Here is a 21,528-nt window from a genome sequence, read left to right on the forward strand (position 1 = left end):
AGCGATCTTGAAGTAAAGGAGCCATTAGGAGGTAGTGACCATAATATGATAAGTTTTTATCTGCAATTTGAAAAGGATAAGGGCAGATCGGAGGTGTCAGTGTTGTAGTTGAACAAAGGAGACTATGGAGCCATGAGGGAGGAGCTGGCCAAAGTTAAATGGATGGATATCCTAGCAAAAAAGACAGTGGAACAGCAATGGCAGGTATTCTTGGGAATAATGCACAAGGTGCAAAATCAGTTCATCCCCCGGAGAAGGAAGGATTCAAAGGGGGGAAAGGGGCCACAGTGGTTGACAAAGGAAGTCAGAGATTGCATAGCATTAAAAAAAAGTATGACAGAGCTAAGGTGAGTGAGAAGACAGATGATTGGGAAATTTTTAAGGAACAACAGAACTTAACTAAAAAGGCAATACGGGGAGAAAAAATGAGGTACGAACGCAAGCTAGCCAGGAATATAAAGGAGGATAGCAAAAGCTTTTTTAGGTATGTGAAGAGAAAGAAGATAGTTAAGAACAATGTTGGGCCCTTGAAGAATGAATTGGGTGAAATTGTTATGGGAAAAAGAGAAATGGCAGAAGAATTTAATAAGTACTTTAGATCTGTCTTCACTAGGGAAGACACAAGCAATCTCCCAGATGTATGGATGGGCCAAGGACATAGGGTAACAGAGGAAATGAAACAGATTGACATTAGGAAGGAAACGGTGATGAGTAGACTGATGGGACTGAAGGCTAACAATTCCCCAGGTCCAGATGGTCTGCATCCTAGGGTACTAAAGGAGGTGGCCCTGGAAATTGCGGATGCATTGGTATTCATTTTCCAATGTTCCTTAGATTCAGGATCAGTTCCTGAGGATTGGAGAATGGCTAATGTTATCCCACTTTTTAAGAAAGGAGGGAGGGAGAAAACAGAGAACTATCGTCCTGTCAGCCTAACATCAGTAGTGGGGAAGATGCTAGAGTCCATTATTAAAGATGAAATAGTGGCATATCTAGATAGCAGTGATAGGATTGGGCCGAGCCAGCATGGATTTACCAAGGGCAAATCATGCTTGACTAATGTATTGGAGTTTTTCGAGGATGTAACCAGGAAGTTAGACAAGGGAGATCCAGTGGATGTAGTGCACCTCGATTTTCAGAAGGCATTTGATAAGGTCCCACATAGGAGATTGGTGGGTAAAATCAGAGCTCATGGCATTGGGGGGAAGATATTGACATGGATAGAAAACTGGTTGGCAGATAGAAAGCAAAGGGTAGCGGTGGATGGGTGTTTCTCGGAATGGCAGGTGGTGACTAGTGGGGTGCCACAGGGCTCGGTATTGGGACCACAGCTGTTTACGATTTACATCAACGATTTAGATGAAGGCATTGAGAATAATATCAGCAAGTTTGCTGATGATACTAAGCTGGGTGGCAGTGTGACATGTGATGAGGATGTTAGGAGAATTCAAGGTGACTTGGATAGGCTGGGTGAGTGGGCAGATACTTGGCAGATGATGTTTAATGTGAATAAGTGTGAGGTTATCCACTTTGGGAGTAAGAACAGGAAGGCAGATTATTATCTGAACGGTGTAGAGTTAGGTAAGGGAGAAATACAAAGAGATCTAGGAGTCCTTGTTCATCAGTCACTGAAGGTGAATGAGCAAGTGCAGCAGGCAGTGAAGAAGGCTAATGGAATGTTGGCCTTTATTACAAAGGGAATTGAGTACAAGAGCAAGGAAATCCTTTTGCATTTGTACAGGGCCCTGGTGAGACCACACCTGGAGTATTGTGTATAGTTTTGGTCTCCAGGGTTAAGGAAGGACATCCTGGCTGTAGAGGAAGGACAGCGTAGATTCACAAGGTTAATTCCTGGGATGTCCAGACTGTCTTACGCAGAGACTGGGCTTGTACACGCTGGAATTAAGGAGATTGAGAGGGGATCGGATTGCAACATATAAGATTATTAAGGGATTGGACAAGATCGAGGCAGGAAATATGTTCCAGATGCTGGGAGAGTCCAGTACCAGAGGGCATGGTTTAAGAATAAGGGGTAGGTCATTTAGGACAGAGTTAAGGAAAAACTTCTTCTCCCAGAGAGTTGTGGGGGTGTGGAATGCACTGCCTCAGAAGGCAGTGGAGGCCAATTCTCTGGATGCTTTCAAGAAGGAGCTAGATAGGTATCTTATGGATAGGGGAATCAAGGGATATGGGGACAAGGCAGGAACCGGGTATTGATAGTAGATGATCAGCCATGATCTCAGAATGGCGGTGCAGGCTCGAAGGGCTGAATGGTCTACTTCTGCACCTATTGTCTATTGTCTATAACTTACTCTGTCTAATGTGTAGCCCTCTGTAGTTACTGTTATTTACCCATAGTTTCCCAAAGTGCTACTTCACACCAGGGGGTCAGTGTGCTGTCTCTTTGCTAGGTATGTATTACAGACCTGCCCACCACCAGCAGATATTGGAAATCTGAAATTAAACCAAATGCTGGAAACACACAGCAGGTCAGGCAATATCTTCAGGGAGAGGAGCAGAGTTAACATTTCAGGTCATTGCTCATTCAGGGACCTGTTTCTCTTCCCACAGATTGCATCTAACCTGCTGAATATTTCCAGCATTTTTTTGCTTGAACTTCAATTCCTTCTTGGTACTTAGCCAGCTTTCCTTTAACCTTGCCAGCAACTGGGTGGGTGGGGTCTTCCAACAACTATCTTATAAAGGAAAGAGACCACTCAGGTAGCAAAGGTGTTCTCATCTTCCCTTGACCTCCCTTACTTCTTGCAATTGCTTAGATTCTCCTTGTATCCCTGCTCTGTCTTTCCAAGATAGTTTGTGACACATTGGATCAATCCGTTGTCCTCTAGAAAATGCCATCCCTAATAGAAATCTGTTCTGTTGGAACAATCCTAGACAACTATTCATCACAAGGTTCTTATTGAAACTTTTGTCTATCTGCTGGTATGTCCCGGGCTATGATTTCTTCCTAGCTGAGCAAACAAGCCATTCATCAGAGGTAAGAGGTATCTATCTATTTGAAATCTTCACAGACCCAAATGGTGCCAACTGTCTTCACAGCAGGAATGACTCGAGCAGCTCAGTTCAGAAAACCAGTGCAGTGATACCATCCATTCAGTCTCTGTGGCTCTGCCCAGCCTTCTGCTTCCTGTTGTAATGCACAGTTCAAGTTGTGACAAACAGAGGCGCAGTCTGTCTCCTCCAGGTGAATCCTGGCTTTTATGGTTTGATAGCTTTCATGTTTATTACAAAGCAGCTTTGTAACTTGTCAAATACAACTACTGCAGACAATTCCTTTATCATCTTAGCTGTACTTTGGATTGTGTGTTCTAGTCAGTATTTGATCTATGTCCTGGAATATACAGAAGAACCTTTGCTTCACTTTCACTACTTCTCATAATAGTGTCACACATCCCTGTTGGCTTGATTCCTTCTCCAGTGATGGACATTGAACAACCCCTTGAACTCACTGTCATTGTGGCACTTATGCCATTTTCCATTGATGCTGTCCTTCCTCCAGTTTGTGCTGATGTCTGAGAAGGATGAATAGAAGTCACATTTAGTGTAAACATTCCATATCCTCTTCCCATTGGACATGTGTATAATGACCTTTCCTTTTATAAGAACATAAGAAATCGGAGCAGGAGTAGACCATCTGGCCCGTCGAGCAAGCTTTGCCATTCAATCAGATCATGGCAGATCTAACCATGGACTCACTTCCACCTACCTGTCTTTTCTTCACAACCTTTAATTCCCCTACCATCCCAAAATCTATCCAACCTTGTCTTAAATATATTTACCGCAGTAGCCTCCACTGCTTCATTGGGCAGAGAATTCCACAGATCTACCACTTTCTGGGAAAAGCAGTTCCTCCTCATCTTCATCCTAAATTTACTGTCCCGAATCTTGAGGCTATGTCCCCTAGTTCTAGTCTCACCTACCAGTAGAAACAACTTTCCTGCCTCTATCTTATCTATCCCTTTCATAATTTTATATGTTTCTATAAGACTTCCTTTATCTTTCTGAATTCCAGTGACTACAGTCCTGGGCGACTCAATCTCTTCTCACAGTCTAACCCCCTCATCTCTGGAATCAACGTGGTGAACCTCCTCTGCACCGCCTCCAAAACCAATATATCCTTCCTCAAGTAAGGAGACCGGAACTGTACGGAGTACTCCAGGTGTGGTCTCACCAGTACCCTGTACAGTTGCAGCACAAACTCCCTGCTCTTAAATTCAGTCCCTCTAGCAATGAAGATCAACATTCCATTTGCCTTCTTGATAGCCTGCTCCACCTGCAAACCAACCTTTTGCGATTCACCAGCACTCCAAGTGCTACTGCACAGCAGCATGCTGCAATCTTTTACCATTTAAATAATAATCTGATCTTCCATTTTACCTTCCAAAGTGGGTGACCTCACATTTACCATCTGCCAGATGTTTGCTTACTCATATAACCTATCTCTCTCTCTCTGCAGACTCTCTGTATCCTCTGCACAATTTGCTTTTCCACTAAATTTAGTATCATCAGCAAACTTAGATACACTACATTCGGTTCCCTCTTCCAGATCGTTACTGTATATTGTGAACATTTGTGGGCCCAGCACCGACCCCTGTGGCACACCACTCACCACTGATTGCCAACCAGAGTAACACCCATGTATCCCAACTCTCTGCTTTCTATTAGTTAATCAATCCTCTATCCATGCTAATACATTACCCCCAATTCCATGCATCCTTAGCTTATGGATAAGTCTTTTACATGGCACCTTATCGAACACCTTCTGGAAATCCAAATAAATAATGGCCATCTGTTCCCCTTTATCCACTGTGCTTGTTATATCCTCAAAGAACTCCAGTAAGTTTGCCAAACAGGACCTGCCTTTGCTGAATCCATGCAACGTTTGCCTGATGGATCCATTTCTTCCCAAGAGTCTTCACACTGCTGGGTTGCTTGAACTTACCATGTCCTTGTTCTTGGTCTGCACTGAGGTGAACTGTCCCTAACACTATGATTATAGATAACAGGTTGAGTCTATGCACCTTGGCTAGATATTGCAGCCACAATCATCAAGTCAGCTCTTTTCTCAAAAGGGATTGAGAAAGCTAAGTCTAAGGCCTGGAAAGGAGTTACAGGAGCCTTAGGTCCCACACCACCAGGCTGAGGATAGATGTTACCCTATAATCATCAGGTTCTTAAACCAGCAGGGATAACTTCATTCACTTCAACTCTGAACTGATGCCACAACCTGTGGACTCACTTTCAAGGACTTTACAACACATGTTCTGTGTGTGTTTGCATGTATCTACCTATCATTGTATTTGCACAGTTTGTATTGTTTGTCAGTCTTTGTGTAGTTTTTCAGTGATTCTATTGTGTTGTTCTACTGTGAGTGACTGCAAGAAAAGAATCTCAAGATAGTACATGGTGACATATATATATTTTGATAATAACTTTATTTTGAACTTTTTTCTTATGGGCTGTGTGGACGGAGGCCCCAGGTTGATCACGCACTGTGCTTCGGCTGGATGATCTTGTAAATCCTTGCATCTACTTCAGCTCCATTTCTTCTGCTGGAGAAATAACTGAATAGCTGCTTTAAATTTAGTTTTCTCTCTCAGCAGCCTCTTTTCAGTATGCACATCATAGATTCCACAAATAGCACAATCTTGTAACACCTTCCCCAAGCTTACCCCATGCTCACTCTGCTGAACTCCCCATCTCAGATCTGTGGAAAGTCATAAATACTATAGCTTCCTCCAAGTGTTGGTTAAATATGTCCCAGTTTCTGGGATATTTGTTCACTTCAATAGTTTAACCAACTCTTCAAATATCTAGTCACCTGGTTTGCAGACATCTTGATACAGCTGATGCCAGCATGAAAGATTAAATCAATATATCACAGACAGCTGTGGAAGCCAAGTCACTGGGCATATTTAAAGCAGAGATTGGTAAGTTTTTGATTAGTAGGGGCATCAAAGGTTGCGGGATGATGGTAGGAGAATAGGGTTTAGAGATATAATAAATTAGCCATGATTAAATGGTGGAGCAGACGATTGGGCTAAATGGCCTAATTCTGCTCTTATGTCTTGTGGTATTATGGAAATGCATTTCCCAAGAGATTATACTCTTTGTTAAGATGCAAATAGATACAGGAGGCTGAGATATGACTCATACAGGTTTATAAAATTATGAATAGTGTAAGTCTTTCAAGTTAAATACAATCTGAGGAGCAAGTTTTTTTTTCCACACAGAAGGTGGTGAATTTGTGGAATGAACTACTGTACTAGAGAAGATGGTAGAGGCAGAGATAATTACAACATTGAAAAAGCATTTGGACAGGTAGGAGACATGAGCCTGGAGAGAAAGGTATCAGACCAAAACGTCAAATCGTAGAGGGATGTGGGTCTAGTGCACGCAAATGGGATTGGCATAGATAAGCATAAGTTGCCATTGATGAGGTTGGTCGGAAGGGCATGTTTGATGCTAAGAGACCTCACTCTTGTAATGCCATCACCAGCCATCAGAATTGCACCATCCAAGGGATGGGCAATTGCCAAACAAATACAGCACTCACATTTCAACACCTTTTAGTTCTCCACAAACCATTACACTTTGTTTGGTCATCCATCCACTAGAGGGAACCGATAATAGAATAGTGATGTCTCCTAAAGGAACCACTCCCAACATGGAGGTTACCACAGGTAACAAAATCATCTCTATATACACCTGCACTGTTGGGTTAAGCAAGTGTTTTGGAAATATAGGCTTCACAAGTTTCTCATGATGGGATTTGGAGGAGGCAGGTTGCACATTCTGCATTCTTCCATTTCAAAAGGTTGGTTTTAGTCAGGGTGCAAAAACATGCACAGGATATAATAAAAGCAAAATACTGGAAATACTCAGCAGATCAGTCAGCAGATGTGGAGAAAGAAACTAAGATAATATTTCTAATCAATGACCTTTCATCAGAATTGGGTAAAGTTAGAAACACATAATAACTACACTTGTGTTGAAAAATTCAGTGCCCACATTTCTCCTTTGAGTTTATTCTCCAAGATTCAGGAATTCATTTTATGCAACACTCAGGTTGTGGTATTTGTTCCTTAAACCTCCCCACCTTTCTTGCTTTAAAATACCCCTTAAAATCTATGTATCTCACCATGCATTTGGACATCGCCACAAATATTTCCTTATTATTGTCCCGAATACTGCCTTATCGGGATTAATATCAAATTCTGTTTGGTAATTCTTTTGCAAAGAGATTTATGTTAAAAATTGCAATATAAATACAAGTGGTTGCTTTGTTAGCTGGTATTGCAACATTTAATATTGCACATCTCTTACATAGCTGTAGAGGTGTAACAGTGCAGCACTTGTAATGCAGCCTACCTTAGTTAATAGGGTACTGAGAATGTCACCTTGGGATTCAACTAATTCAGATCAGAGTTGGTTTCAGATGTTGTTGTTGCTTGATGTGTAAAAATGTGAGGAACTGAAAAATATATAAGTAAGTCGGGGAGACAGAGGGATCAGCGAACTGATTTTTAGAATTTTATTGGAAACAGGCTGTAATGCAAGGTCACCTCTTACAGAATGCCAGGTTAGATATTTCCAATTCACTCTTTACACTCTCTGCTTTCTCCTCCCTCCTTTCTTTGCCCTCCTCTTTTTCAAGCCCTTCCCATCTTCCCCTTCATCTCCCCTACTCTTTCACTTTATACCTTCCTCCCTTCCTTTCCCTTCTCCTTTCTTCCTTCTCGTTCTTTCTTTGTCTGCCTCTTCAGTGCTCTCTCTCTCTCTCTCTTTCCCCAAATACTGACAGTCAGATACAGACAGAGTGCTGTAACTACCCGACAGATGGCTATTAGTGTCACCCTCCTCTCAGTCACACAGCAACACTTCTGTTTAATTAGACTCTGTGGTCACATGTTTCTATCCTGCTGCTGAATCTTGAGCCAGCCTTTTCCACTTTGAAGAAGCTGAGAGCAGAACGACAGAAAGAAGGTGAGCAAGGTATTTTCCTCTCCTCCCGAGTGTGAGGTGGGTGTTTGTTCTTCCATGAGCTGTGTTTTGGTGATCACTATGGACAGTGTGACAGGGAGAGTGTGTTCAAATATGCTGGGTCTAGTGCTGAGCTTCGCGACCCTGAACTCTCACTAAGGTACCATCTGTTATTTGGACTCGGGTAAACTGCTAGGCGATACGAGGGGGAGCTGATGATGTTGTTTATGCCTCGGTGAAGATGGTCAACTCTCTGGGGTCTAGCCAGTTTGGACAATGATAATAACCTGAGTGTTTGTTCAGAAAACAGCATATTGGACTCCATGGGGATCTCAGTGGAAAATCTGTGACAATGTATTGCTTTAATTTTTCCTTCCTCTCGTGCTTGTTTGGCACGTTCCTTTCCCCCAGCACCTATAACAATCAGAGAATTACATCCCTCCTTTGTAGCCTAGTTCAGGTTTTGCTGGGGATATTCACACTTTGTCCAGTTTATGCCAGCTGTCATAGCGTCCAGCAAATGTGATGCTTTACACCTTCTCAATGTGATGGGAAAGCGAGAGACACCAATTAACTAACGAGCCTTAATGAAGGCTGGAGCCCAGCAGCCGAGCAAGATGTGGATGTGGAATTGCCTGCTCTCCACGGCTGTTCAGGGTGTGGGGACAGAGTGACGTGATTAATGTATGGAGATTGTCATTCTTGATATCTTCTTGTACATTTCCTCCTGTGTTTTGTGATATTGGGGTGAGTTTGAGACACTGTTCACACAGTGCTGAGAATCTGATGCAGTTGAACATTCTACTTGTTCAAGTATACATTCTGTCAGCCCGTGGGAAGGTCCCACACCACTAGGTTCAGAGACAGTTGTTACCGTTCAAGCATCAGGCTCCTGAACAAGACTGGATAACTTCACTCACCTCAACACTGAACTGATTTGATTCCACAACCTCTGGACTCACTGTCAAGGACTCTACTATGCATGTACTCAGTATTATATATTTATTGTTGTTATTTGTTTTGTATTTACACATTTTTTCTTCTTTTGCACGTTGATTGTCAGTCTTTTAGTGTCGTTATTCATTGGCTCTATTTATTTTTGTTGTACTGTGAATGCCTACAAGAAAATGAATCTCAGGGTAGTTTACGGTCACTTTATTTGCCACTTTTTTAGGTACAGTACTTAATAAAGCGGCCACTAAGAGTATGTTCCTTGTCTTCTGCTGCTGTACACATTCACTTCAAATGTCAATGTGTTGTGTGTTCAGAGATGCTCTTCTGCACACCAATGTGTAATGCGTTGTTATTATCATCTTCCTGTCAGCTTGAACCAGTCTGGCCATTCTCCTCTGTCCTCTCTCATTAACAAAACATTGTCTCCCACAGAACTGCCACTCACTGGATGTATTTTGTTTTTCACACCATTCTCTGTGAACTCTAGAGACTATTGTATGTGAAAATCCCAGGAGATCAGCAGTTTCTGAGAAACTCTCTCAGTTGCCTGGCACCAACAATCATTCCACAGTCAAAACCACTTAGATCACATTTCTTCCCCATTCTGATATTTGGTCTGAACAGCAACTGAACCTCAAGACCATGTCTGCATGCTTTATGAACTGAGTTACTACCATGTGATTGGCTGATTAGATATTTGCATTAACGAGCAGGTACATAGGTATACCTAATAAAATGGCCCCTGAGTGTAAATAAAACTATCTGTGGGCAAATTTATATTCCTTATAAATCTGAAATATAAGGAGGAAACACTCCAAATACTCATCTATTTTGAGGTAAGGACATATTCCAACTGTTTCTCTCTCTACAGATTCTCCCTACTCTGCTGAATAATTGCTAACATTTTTGGTTTGTAAAACTGTTTGTTGATTGCTTGATCCAGCCAACTCATGAGTGCCTTCCCTGTGGAGCTGCTTTGTACCGAGGAGAATGGGTGTATCATATTGCCTGGCAAAGGACTGAGGGGTGCAGACTGTTACTTAGGCAAGCTACTTCAGCAGCCAGCATTGTACTGTGAAAAGGTCCACATTTTAGTAGTTAGAAGCAGTGAGATAACTGATTGCTGAGCTTTCTTCAGTCATGTACCTTTTCCCTTGTGGAGATTAACCCTGCAGTTTCTGATAACAACTAACATAGGTTTGTTGATCATAATGAATGTGCAGAAAGTGTTAGGTGCCTGCAAGGACAAGAAAGCATCTTTCACCATAAGTCATAAACACGAGAGAGATTCTGCGGACGCTGGAAATCCAGAGTAACACACACAGAATGCTGAAAGAACTCAGCAGGTCAGGCAGCATCTATGGGGAGCAAAGTGTAAAAGTGGATGCAATGACCAAAACCAGCTGGATGAATGGAAGGCCAAAAAGAAAGAAGTCAATGGAGATATGAAAACAGAGAATCTGTCAGATGATGTTGTGAATGCGGAAACCAAGAGATCATATTGTAAAGAAAGCAATAGAAACATTGTTAAGAGAATATTCCAGAAAACTAAGTGGTTCCCAAGATCAAGGTGCACTAATGAGAAGAAGGAAGAGATGGGGAGAAAGACTGTGAATGAGAAAGAGAAATTATTAAAAAGAGAATGAACATAAGAAAAAAAGAAATGGATTGAAGCAGATCAAAAGAGAGAAAAGGTGAAGAAAGTTATCAGAACCACTTCCTGCAGTCTCAAGCCATCACAGAGGATGCCCCAGAACCTGAGGTTGCTTTCACAGCCACTAGTCTCACCAGCCAAGCAAAGAGATCTCACTTGTCAGGAAAGGAGTAAGAAATCCTCCATAGTGATTAAATCTTTAAGCCTACTATTTTAAAATTTGGATGTGGATGTTTGAATATAGTAGTTGTATTATATAATATGCAAATGTTAGATTGCATTCTACATTGTGTTGGAGTTTATAGCTAAGCAGGGAGGAGTGTTGTGTATTTGGTATTTCAATAATATCTAAGTAATTTTCTATAGATATTGGTTGAGTAAGCATCCTTGTTTGTTTAAATAATTATGGATTATATGTAAAAATATGTTGATTGCATAAATCATCATGCTACCATGTAATAAATGGCACCTCGCTTAACGTAAAGATGAAGGTATACTTGCATTCTTCAGACTTCCGTGTTTCTCTTGAAATAGTTTAATGTTTAGAAGTTACAAAACATAACAGGTAATGGGGTCAACAAATGGATCAAAGTCCAGTATTGCTGAAAGTAGGACATGTAGAGGACATGTAAAGCAGCAGTCTAACATCAAATATTGAAAGGCCTAGATAGAGTGGACATTGAGAGGATGTTTTCTATAGTGGGGGAGTCTTGGACCAGAGGATACAGCCTCAGAATTCAAGTATGCCCCTTTAGAACAAAGATGAGGAGGAATATCTTTAGCCAGAGTATGGTGAATTTGTGGAATTCATTGCCACAGATGGGTGTGTATATTTAAAGTGATTAATAAGAGTGTCAAAGATTCTGGGGAGTTAGCAGGAGAATGGGGTTGAGAGGGAAAATAAATCAGCCATGATGAAATGCGAAGAAGACTCGATGAGACAAATGGCATAGTTCTGCTCCTATGTCTTTTGGTCTAATTGATAATGATGCAGGATCAGTGTTTCTCAGTCAAGAGTCCCCAGAAAGAGCTAGATATTTGTATCAGAAAATTTTAAAAATCTGGTGAAATGAAAGTAGGAAATGCTCCTACCACTCTGGCAAAGTCAATAGAAAGAAAAACAGGTTAGCATTACAGGTTTATGAAAGATCAATGGAAGATCAATTTTCTATTTTTATTCAAGCATTTGTAATGCCTTCTACCTTTCCTTAATGTGCAAACTTTCTTTGCCACAGCAATAAAGGAAGGAAAATAGAAATATGCCTTTTTGTCAATTCTAACACTGGCTTCTTGCAAATTCCCTAACTCATCGTCAATAACTGTGCCTTCTGCAGCATACACCCCAAGATTCTGAAATTTCCTCAAATCTCTCTTCCCTGTTCCTTCCCCTTCCCCCACCATCTTATTCTGGCTTCTTCCTCTTTCCTTTCCAGTGATTGATGAATGGTCTTGGCTGGAAACATCGACTGCTTATCACTCTCCATAGGGATTGCCTGGCCTGCTGACTTCCTCCAGCAGTTTGTGTGTTACTCTTTTCCCTGTCATCTCTTTCTCATTTATGTGCTTCTTCCTTTGACCAATCGTTTGATCTTTGCGTGTTTCTGTTTGGTTCGGTCCCAGTTTTTGCCTGAATATATCTTTTGGGATGCCTGGGTGGTTGTTACACACAAGAGCATTACATGAGTTCCAGCAGTGATCTTTGTCAGAAATTGGACAAGGAGAAAGGTTGCAGTGGCACTGAGATTCCAGTTATAGTTGACCAGTGGCAATTTGTTAATACTCTGTGGATTTTCTGGTCACGGCTATCATCATCTTGGCTTTTACGAATGAGTACCTGAGATATTTGCTGAACTGTGTTATAGTTACCCAGTAGGGTCTGTTTTGATTGCCTTGGGTTTGACTTAGGAACCGATGAATTAATGATGATGTAATCAAAGTGAGAGACTGGCAAGAATCCCTTGATACCAAGAATATGCTAGCAACCCAATATAGGTTTGTGCCTGTTTGCTTAACCTCCAGTATTGATATTACTTGAAGAAAGTAAGACACCATGTAAAACACCTTGTGTCCTTTAACTGTGAGAGTCATGGTGACATCACCAGAAATATGAATTCTGATTTTTTTGGTTTAACTGCTAGCATTAAGGGACCTCTGTAAACAAATTGTCATAAAAACTCAGAGCAGCTAGAAAGGAGTATAAATTTGTGAATAGCTGCATCGATGTGGTATACAATTCAGTGAAGATGGTCCTGCGACTTCATTGTGACCCATTACCAGCTGACCCCCCCAGTTAGATACAGGACATGAGAGCTCACACAGGATTATAAAACAAAAATGGGTCTGTGATGTACTCTAGGCCCAGACCATTAAGAGCTTTAAAAACAAGTAAGAAAACTTTCAAATTAATTTGAAAAGATACATGAAGCTAATGCAGAGTAGCTAGCACAGGAGAAACATGTTCCCTCATCCTGGTTTTGGTTAAAATTCTAGCAGTGGCATTCTGAATCATTTGAAGTTTGTCAGTAGATTGCTTTGGAAGGCCAGTAAAAAGTGCATTGTAGTAAGTATATATGAGTACATATCTGTGTTATTAGCAAGAACCAGAGCTGCAGTTTGCTGCTTCAAGTAGTGAGGCAGATTCAATTAACTGTGAGGATGGAGAACAGACTGCTCTAGGAATAATGGTGCATCGTTCCCTGAAGATGGAATCTCATGTGGATAGGGTGGTGAAGAAAGCTTTTGGTATGTTGGCCTTTATAAATCAGAGCATTGAGTATAGGAGTTGGGATGTAATGTTAAAATTGTACAAGGCGTTAGTGAGGCCAAATTTGGAGTATTGTGTACAGTTCTGGTCACCGAATTGTAGGAAAGATGTCAACAAAATAGAGAGAGTACAGTGGAGATTTATTAGAACGTCACCTGGGTTTCAGCATCTAAGTTACAGAGAAAGGTTGAACAAGTTAGATTTTTATTCTTTGGAGCATAGAAGGTTGAGGGGGGACTTGATAGAGGTATTTAAAATAATGAGGGGGATAGATCGAGTTGAAGTGGATAGGCTTTTTCCATTGAGAGTAGGGGAGATTCAAAAAAGAGGACATGAGTTGAGAGTTAAGGGGAAAAAGTTTAGGGGTAACATGAGGGGGAACTTCTTTACTCAGAGAGTGGTAGCTGTGTGGAACGAGCTTCCAGTAGAAGTGGTAGAGGCAGGTTCAATATTCTCATTTTAAAAAAATTGGATAGGTATATGGACAGGAAAGGAATGGAGGGTTATGGGCTGAGTGCAGCTAGGTGGGACTAGGTGAGAGTAAGCATTTGGCACGGACTAGAAGGGCCGAGATGGCCTGTTTCTGTGCTGTAATGGTTATATGGGTAGTGTTTGGGCAAGATGATTTTCCAAACACTGTTGTCAGACCCTTGGCTTTCAACCAGGAACATCTGAGGACGCTCTCCTCTGAAAGAGAAATGAGAAAGGCTCAGCGGCAAATTGTGGGTGCAGTGCTAAATTCAGGAAAAACCCTCCATTGTCTTACTGGGTGGAATTTCCAAAGCAGCTCAGGTGAGCTGTCACAGTTACTAGTGGTTGGTTAATTCATCTCACATGCCGTTTCCATTGCATCAGCAGAAATCACCATCTTCCATGAACAGGTACACATGGACGTAAATGATTCAACCTCCCACTGTGCTTACTCAGAAGTATGACTGACATTCACTAATCAGCTTTCCAACTCCAGTGAAACTCTAGCACAGGGAGCACCCACTTCCTTGCATTCTCAGCAACCCAAGTGAACTGGAAGAAATGTAAACATATTCTACAAAGCTAACAGACTCAACCTCAAATGAACCATTTTGATTGTCATTTATTGTTGATTAATTTGGCGAATGAATGATTGAAATGAGTAGTTGGAAACTGGCCATTTGTGTCCTGCAGGTATCCAGGTTAGGTCGCCCACAGGTATGAGGTCAAGGGGAATTTGCAGACAAAGAATGTATCAACCAAGACCTCAGTGGTGGAGTTGGTGGAAGCTGATGACGCATTACAAAGGCTGAAAGCGGAGGAAGGTCTCCAGTCATTTTGTAACTGGACCCTAACCCTGATCTTTCTAGGACCTTGGAGTGGCTGCCTATGCATTAGCCTCGCCACGTTAAGCAAAATCATGCACAGGCATTCTCTATCGAGGGAATAACTCCTCAGGAGAACTTCATACTCGACTTGAGTGATTGCACTGTTACTACTACTACTACAGTCCCTGTGAAAGCCCGTGTTAAGATTCTACTTAGCCCCAGTACATCCCAACAACCTCGCAGTGTCAAGGACCGTTATCTGTATGTTCCTGAAAGCATTGCATTGTTTTGAAGCAGAGTACAGAAGATTAAAACAATGTCAGTTAACCTAATGGATAGGAAGAAGGCCATTCAATGCAGAGAGCTGTGAAGTATTAACCAAGCGGGAACACTGGCAGTAAGTTTATTAAGTGATAAAATTCTGTGCAAAGTTACTGAGAAGATAGCTGTTCAAAAGTAAGAAACACCTTGAGAAAGGTAAATGAATTTAATGTTTATAGATCTGAAAATATTCTGTTGAATTTATGTGAGGCATTGATTTGATTGAAGGAGTGCTCATAGTTCTGGGAATCTCATTGCAAGTAGGTTTGAGAGTCATGGACAGATTTCGTGAAGACTCATGGTCGTAGTCATGGCCTTAGAGTTATACAGCAGGCCCTTCAGTCCAAATGGCCCATGTCAACCAACGCAGCCCTTCCAAGCTAATCCCCTTTGCTAGCATTTGGCCCACATCCCTCAAAATCTTTCTAATCCATGTATCTGTCTTTTAAAGCTTTTTATTGTACCAGTCTCAACTATTTCCCCTGGCAGCTTTTACCAGCCTTTGTCCAAGCAGGTTGTCCCTCAAGTTCCTATTAAGTCTTTCCCCTCTCATCTTAAACCTGTGCCTTGGAATTTTGATTCCCCAGTTCTGAGATAAAGATTGAATGTATTCCCTCATCTGTGCCCCTCATGATTTTATACCACCTCTATAAAAACAGCTCTCTGTCTCCTACACACAAATGAATAATGTAGTAGTCTGTCCAACTCTCATCAGAAAAAGTTCAGAAATGAAAGATTATGCGTGTGAAAAAGCTCTTGAAAGTAGTTTATTTTTGCTAAAACATAAACATTTGTGGTCTCTATCATTGTGAATTATTTAAGAATCTAGAACAAGAAAGATTATTTCCATTTATTCATGATTTAATAATAAGGGAGCTCAGATTAAAACATATGGAAAATGGGAAGGGGAAGTTATTGTCTCAGAAATTATTTGTAAGTGGAATGAGCAGGTTACTAATGCAGAAACTGTGGCATTATTTGAAAGGAAATTGTATGTTATATATGCTTGAAAGCACATATAAAAAAGAAGTATTAATGAAGGTGGCAAATTTTGCAGCAGACTCGATGGGCTGAATGGCTAATTCTGCTCCTATGTCTTATAGTATTATTTAAGGACATGAAATTATTGTGTAGGCTAGACTAGCGCAAGCAGAATGGGAAGAGATAGTTTCTCTTTCTATAGTGTAATGATTACAATTCTTGGTTGAATGGTGAGTTAGTATTGTATGGCCATCTACCTTTTTCTTTATATATCTTTTTATTAATTTTAAACAAACTTAAGAGAAACATAGATACAGAGAGTTTGAGAATACATAATTAATAGGTTAAAGTATAAATACAAATAGATGATAATCCATATATAATAACCTCCCAAACTCATAGTGATTATGAAAAAAGGAGCAAATAAGAAAAAAAACCCTCCAAAAAAAAACCTAACCAACATGGGCCATTGCATTATGTCAAATATACACAGCAGCGTCAATAACTCCGTACCTCCATCCAAATAATTAAGGATAATAAAAGTAAGGTTTAGGAAAAGGCCATCTACCTTTTTATATTTTTTTTTACAATCTTGATGGTGCATGACATAAAACTGGGGTTTATGACTAAACGTGACCAGATGATCTTGCATAGTCATTATTAATTTGCTCTTCATAGTCATTACCTTGTAGAGTGAGTGAGTTTCATAGCCTGTCACTGAGATAAATGACATGTAGCGAGGAAGCTAAAGGATTTAAATTGTGGAATTAAAAACACAAATTATAAATTTGTAGGTGATATTAAGTTTCCCTGGGAAGGGCCAGAGTTAGGGTTGAGTAGGAGGATAGCAACACATCAAAGGACGTAGAACGTAGAATAGTACAACACATTATAGGCCCTTCGGCCCACAATGTTGTGCCGACCCTCAAACCCTGCCTCCCATATAACACCCCACCTTAAATTCCTCCATATACCTGTCTAGTAATCTCTTAAACTTCACTAGTGTATCTGCCTCCACTGCTGACTCAGGCAGTGCATTCCACGCACCAACCACTCTCTGAGTGAAAAACCTTCCTCTAATATCCCCCTTGAACTTCCCTCCCCTTACCTTAAAGCCATGTCCTCTTGTACTGAGCAGTGGTGCCCTGGGGAAGCGGCACTGGCTGTCCACTCTGTCTATTCCTCTTAATATCTTGTACACCTCTATCATGTCTCCTCTCATCCTCCTTCTCTCCAAAGAGTAAAGCCCTAGCTCCCTTAATCTCTGATCATAATCCATACTCTCTAAACCAGGCAGCATCCTGGTAAATCTCCTCTGTACCCTTTCCAATGCTTCCACATCCTTCCTATACTGAGGCGACCAGAACTGGACACAGTACTCCAAGTGTGGCCTAACCAGAGTTTTATAGAGCTGCATCATTACATCGCATTTCTTAAACTCTACCCCTCGACTTATGAAAGCTAACACCCCATAAGCTTTCTTAACTACCCTATCTACCTGAGAGGCAACCTTCAGGGATCTGTGGACATGTACCCCCAGATCCCTCTGCTCCTCCACACTACCAAGTATCCTGCCATTTACTTTGTACTCTGCCTTGAAGTTTGTCTTTCCAAAGTGTACCACCTTACACTTCTCCGGGTTGAACTCCATCTGCCACTTCTCAGCTCACTTCTGCATCCTATCAATGTCTCTCTGCAATCTTCAACAATCCTTTACACTATCTACAACACCACCAACCTTTGTGTCATCTGCAAACTTGCCAACCCACCCTTTTACCCCCACATCCAGGTCGTTAATAAAAATCACAAAAAGTAGAGGTCCCAGAACAGATCCTTGTGGGACACCACTAGTCACAACCCTCCAATCTGAATGTACTTCCTCCACCACGACCCTCTGCCTTCTGACTTTCTGTATAAGACATTCATGAAATTTCAACAGATAAAGGGGAGGTAGCAGATTTTGGTCGAAGGAAATTTTGGATTACAAGTGAATACATCACAAAATGTATCACAGGATAGCAAGGTTGTATATCTATATTATAAACTAAGCACAAGGCATAGTTTTAGTAAGACTATAAAGTAGGGAATTTATGCTAAACCTGCACACCTAGATCACACCTAGAGACTGCAAGGAGTTCTGGTCATTAGGGGATAATTGCTCACCCAAAAGATTGTCCATGTCCTGCTTTTCTGTAATGTGAATCCACATCATCTGCATAGGTGTCAAGAAATGCAATTTGGAAAGGAAACACATTGTGTGTTTATTTATTTATTTACTATTCACATAAATTCCTGAAGATCAAATTTTATTCCATATGTCAAATTTTTGGCTGGTGATTTGTGAATTCTTGTAAGGGTGAAATTCCTTGATTTGAGCAGCTGTAACACTGGGTCTCCTGTCTTGTAAAAGATTTAAGAAGCATGGGAAAGGATGTGGAGAAAGTTTACAAGATACGTGAGGTAGATGCGTCAGAAAAGGGTGACCAGCTATCTTTTGAGAAAGAAGGCTGAAGGGAACCTAATGGAGGTGTATAAAATGAGAAGTTTTGATAGAGTGGATGCAAAGAGAGTGCATTTGAAAAGAATAATATAACCAGAGGCTGACAATATGAGATAGTTACCATGAAATCCAGTGGGGACGAATGTGGAACTTCCACCACATGGGCCGGATAAGACGAGTGTACAGAAGCATTTAATGGACAGGTAGGCAAGCACATGAGAAAGAAGTAAATAGAATGTTCTGAAGATAGAGTTAAATGGAGAAAAATGAGAAGAGAGTAGAGTGAAATACAAACTAGTTAGGCTGAATGACCTGTTTCTGTATCCTACATTTTATTGAATTCTGAGCAAGAACTGTGGCTACAAGAGCATCTGAATGACAGGTAATTCTGGAGTGATTAACTCACTGCTTGACTGTCTGAAGCCTTTTTATCATCTGCAAGGAGCAAGGCAGGTGCGGATGAAGTGCAGCTCCAAAACATTCAGGAAGCTGGATACAATCCAGGACCAAAGAACCCAATTAATCAGTATCCCCTCCTCCCTCATCATACCCTCACATCTTCTGTAAGATGCACTGAAGTAATAAACCAAGGTCTCACTTCCAGAACCTCCCAAACATATGACCTCAGTGCTGACGAAGGGTCGGCCCGAAACATCGACTGTACTTCTTCCTATAGATGCTGCCTGGCCTGCTGCGTTCCACCAGCATTTTGTGTGTGTTATATGACCTCAGTTGCTTAGGTTGTAGGAAACTGGAGACTCATCCCACTTCCCTTCCAAGTCGTACACCATCTCTGAATTAAACAGAAAATGATCTCTTCTTCATCTACACTAAATCTGTGTCGAGTGACTCTAAATTTACAGAATACTAGAGGTACAATCACCACATGGAGTGTAGTGGTTCACCATAACCCCTCAGAAGGGCAATTGGCAGAACAGACTCAATGGGTCAAATAGCCTAATTCTGCTCATATGTTTTATGGTCTAATTAAGGATGGGCAATAGATACTGATCTTTCCTGTGACATCCACATTCCAAGAATGAATTTAAAACAGTCATTTGTTCAACTAACGGATTGGATCAGGTTTGAAAATCTCAGATAATCTGGTTCTTCTGCTGTTATTGGTATATTTGTACAGTCAGCACAAAACTTGTTAGTGTGTAAACGTAGTAACATGCCCATGATGGGAGCATAAATTACAGACCTCATCCCTAAGAGCACATTAAGCAAAAACAAATTGTCTGTACTTTCATTCCTCTGGCAGTATGTTCGAGACAGTTAGAATTAATTTCTTGGGAAACCTAAGAGTTTTTTTGTCATTTCATTTTCATTTTCCTCTATTCATTATTCATGTGTTTTGCTGCTGTCAGTTACTATTAGTTTTCAAGCCCTTTGTGTGAAGAACTGTCAGCTAATGTTAATGTACCTGGGCCCATCTTATTTGTTACCCCCAGCCTTCCAGAGAATGTCTGAAAGAACATCACCATTGCCGAAGAGTTTGTTCCGATATGATTACACAGAATACACAGGAATTTCATAGCAGAGGTGTGATGGTTACAGATATCTCCTCTAATCTCCTTCAGGGATGATCCAGCATATTCAGGGCAGTCTGTCATCTTTCAACCTTACTAAAATTATAGCCATGTAAGAACTTTATTTGCACCAAGTTTTAAAATGTGAAATTTTAATGTTGTCACCTTTGTTAGTAAACCCCTCCAAGCCTCACCCCTACCTATTTCACTTACGTCTCCGTACCCCCAGCTCTAGGAGTCATGCAGCACAGAAATGGGCCCTCAGCACACCTAATCAGTGACGACATTAAACACCCATTTACACTAACATTTTTTTAGTTCTCCTCACACTCCCACCAACTTCCCCAGCCCCTCCCCCCAGATTCTAACTCTAATCTGCATCAGGTCCAGAGTAACAATTATTTTGTTCTCCTTTACACTTGTGTACTGGAAATGGCATTAAACAATCTTGAACCTTGAGAAATAAATCGAGATCTGAATCTGAGTTTATCCTCTTTGTTGCTTTGTTCCTGATTCCTGATAAGCGTTGCTCCTTCCCGTCCTCAGGCATGCCGCGACTTTCTGGAGCTAGCAGAGACACACAGTCGGAAATGGCAGCGAGCCTTGCAGTACGAGCGTGAGCAGCGTGCCCGACTTGAAGAGACGATCGAGCAGCTAGCCAAGCAGCACAACAGTCTGGAGCGAGCCTGCCGTGGAGCGCCGACACTGCCAACCAGCTCCACAGAGGTCTCCAACGCCAGCAAAGGTAAGCCTTGGGAGTTCAACAATACACAGAGTGCAAGAGGAACTCAGCAGTATCTATGGAGGAAGATCGACAGTCAATATTTTGGGTCGAGACCCTTCATCAGGACTGGAAAGGAAGGAGGAAAAGAGTTGGTATAAAAGGGTGGAGGGAATGGGTGGACGGACCCATGTGAGGAGGTGAAAATAGGCAGATGGAGGAGTGGAAGAGGGAATGAGATGACAAGCATGGAGGTGATAGATGGAAGCAACATGGAGCTACAGAAGATAGAATCTGATGGGTGATAGGACTGTGAACTGTGGAATAAAAGGAAGAAGGTAAGGAGGGGAACCACAGACGGGTGATAGAACACTTCTTACCCTGTCACTGTCAAGAATGCTATTCCCTTCTCGCAATTCTTCCATCTCTGTCACATCTGTTCTCATCATCTCGCTTTCCACTCCTGGTTTCCTGTCTGCTTTCTTCAGAAAACAGTGTTTTCCTCACTGCTGTCAATGCAGAACCTCATCCCATCTGTCCCAGACGTACAGCGATAGAATCCCCTTCATTGTCACCTACCATCCATCAAGCATCCGAATCCAACAAGTCATTCTCCAAGGCTTTTGCCATCTCCAATGATCTTCCTCTCCATCCCACCTCCGTTTTCCACAGGGATTACTTTCTCCAAAACTCCCTTAACCATTTGTCCCTTCCCAGTGATACCCTTCCAGGCACTCATCCCTGTAACTCTTAAGTGTAACATTTGTCCCTGCACTCTTGCCTCACCACCATTCAGCAC

At 41.5% G+C, this 21,528-nt stretch overlaps 1 protein-coding gene across 5 annotated transcripts in view; it reads left to right on the top strand.

Annotated features, from left to right (window-relative positions):
- Positions 1 to 21,528, top strand: part of osbp2b (oxysterol binding protein 2b) — a 408,269-nt gene that overhangs the window by 279,267 nt on the left and 107,474 nt on the right. For all 5 annotated transcript variants that reach the window (XM_073065344.1, XM_073065346.1, XM_073065345.1 and 2 more), the window contains one exon: positions 20,555 to 20,753. In XM_073065344.1, coding sequence (XP_072921445.1) covers positions 20,555 to 20,753 — 199 coding nt within the window. The remainder of the gene's footprint in view (positions 1 to 20,554; positions 20,754 to 21,528) is intronic.

The sequence above is a fragment of the Hemitrygon akajei genome, chromosome 14 (genome assembly GCF_048418815.1).
Source record: "Hemitrygon akajei chromosome 14, sHemAka1.3, whole genome shotgun sequence".
NCBI classification, from domain to species: domain Eukaryota; kingdom Metazoa; phylum Chordata; class Chondrichthyes; order Myliobatiformes; family Dasyatidae; genus Hemitrygon; species Hemitrygon akajei.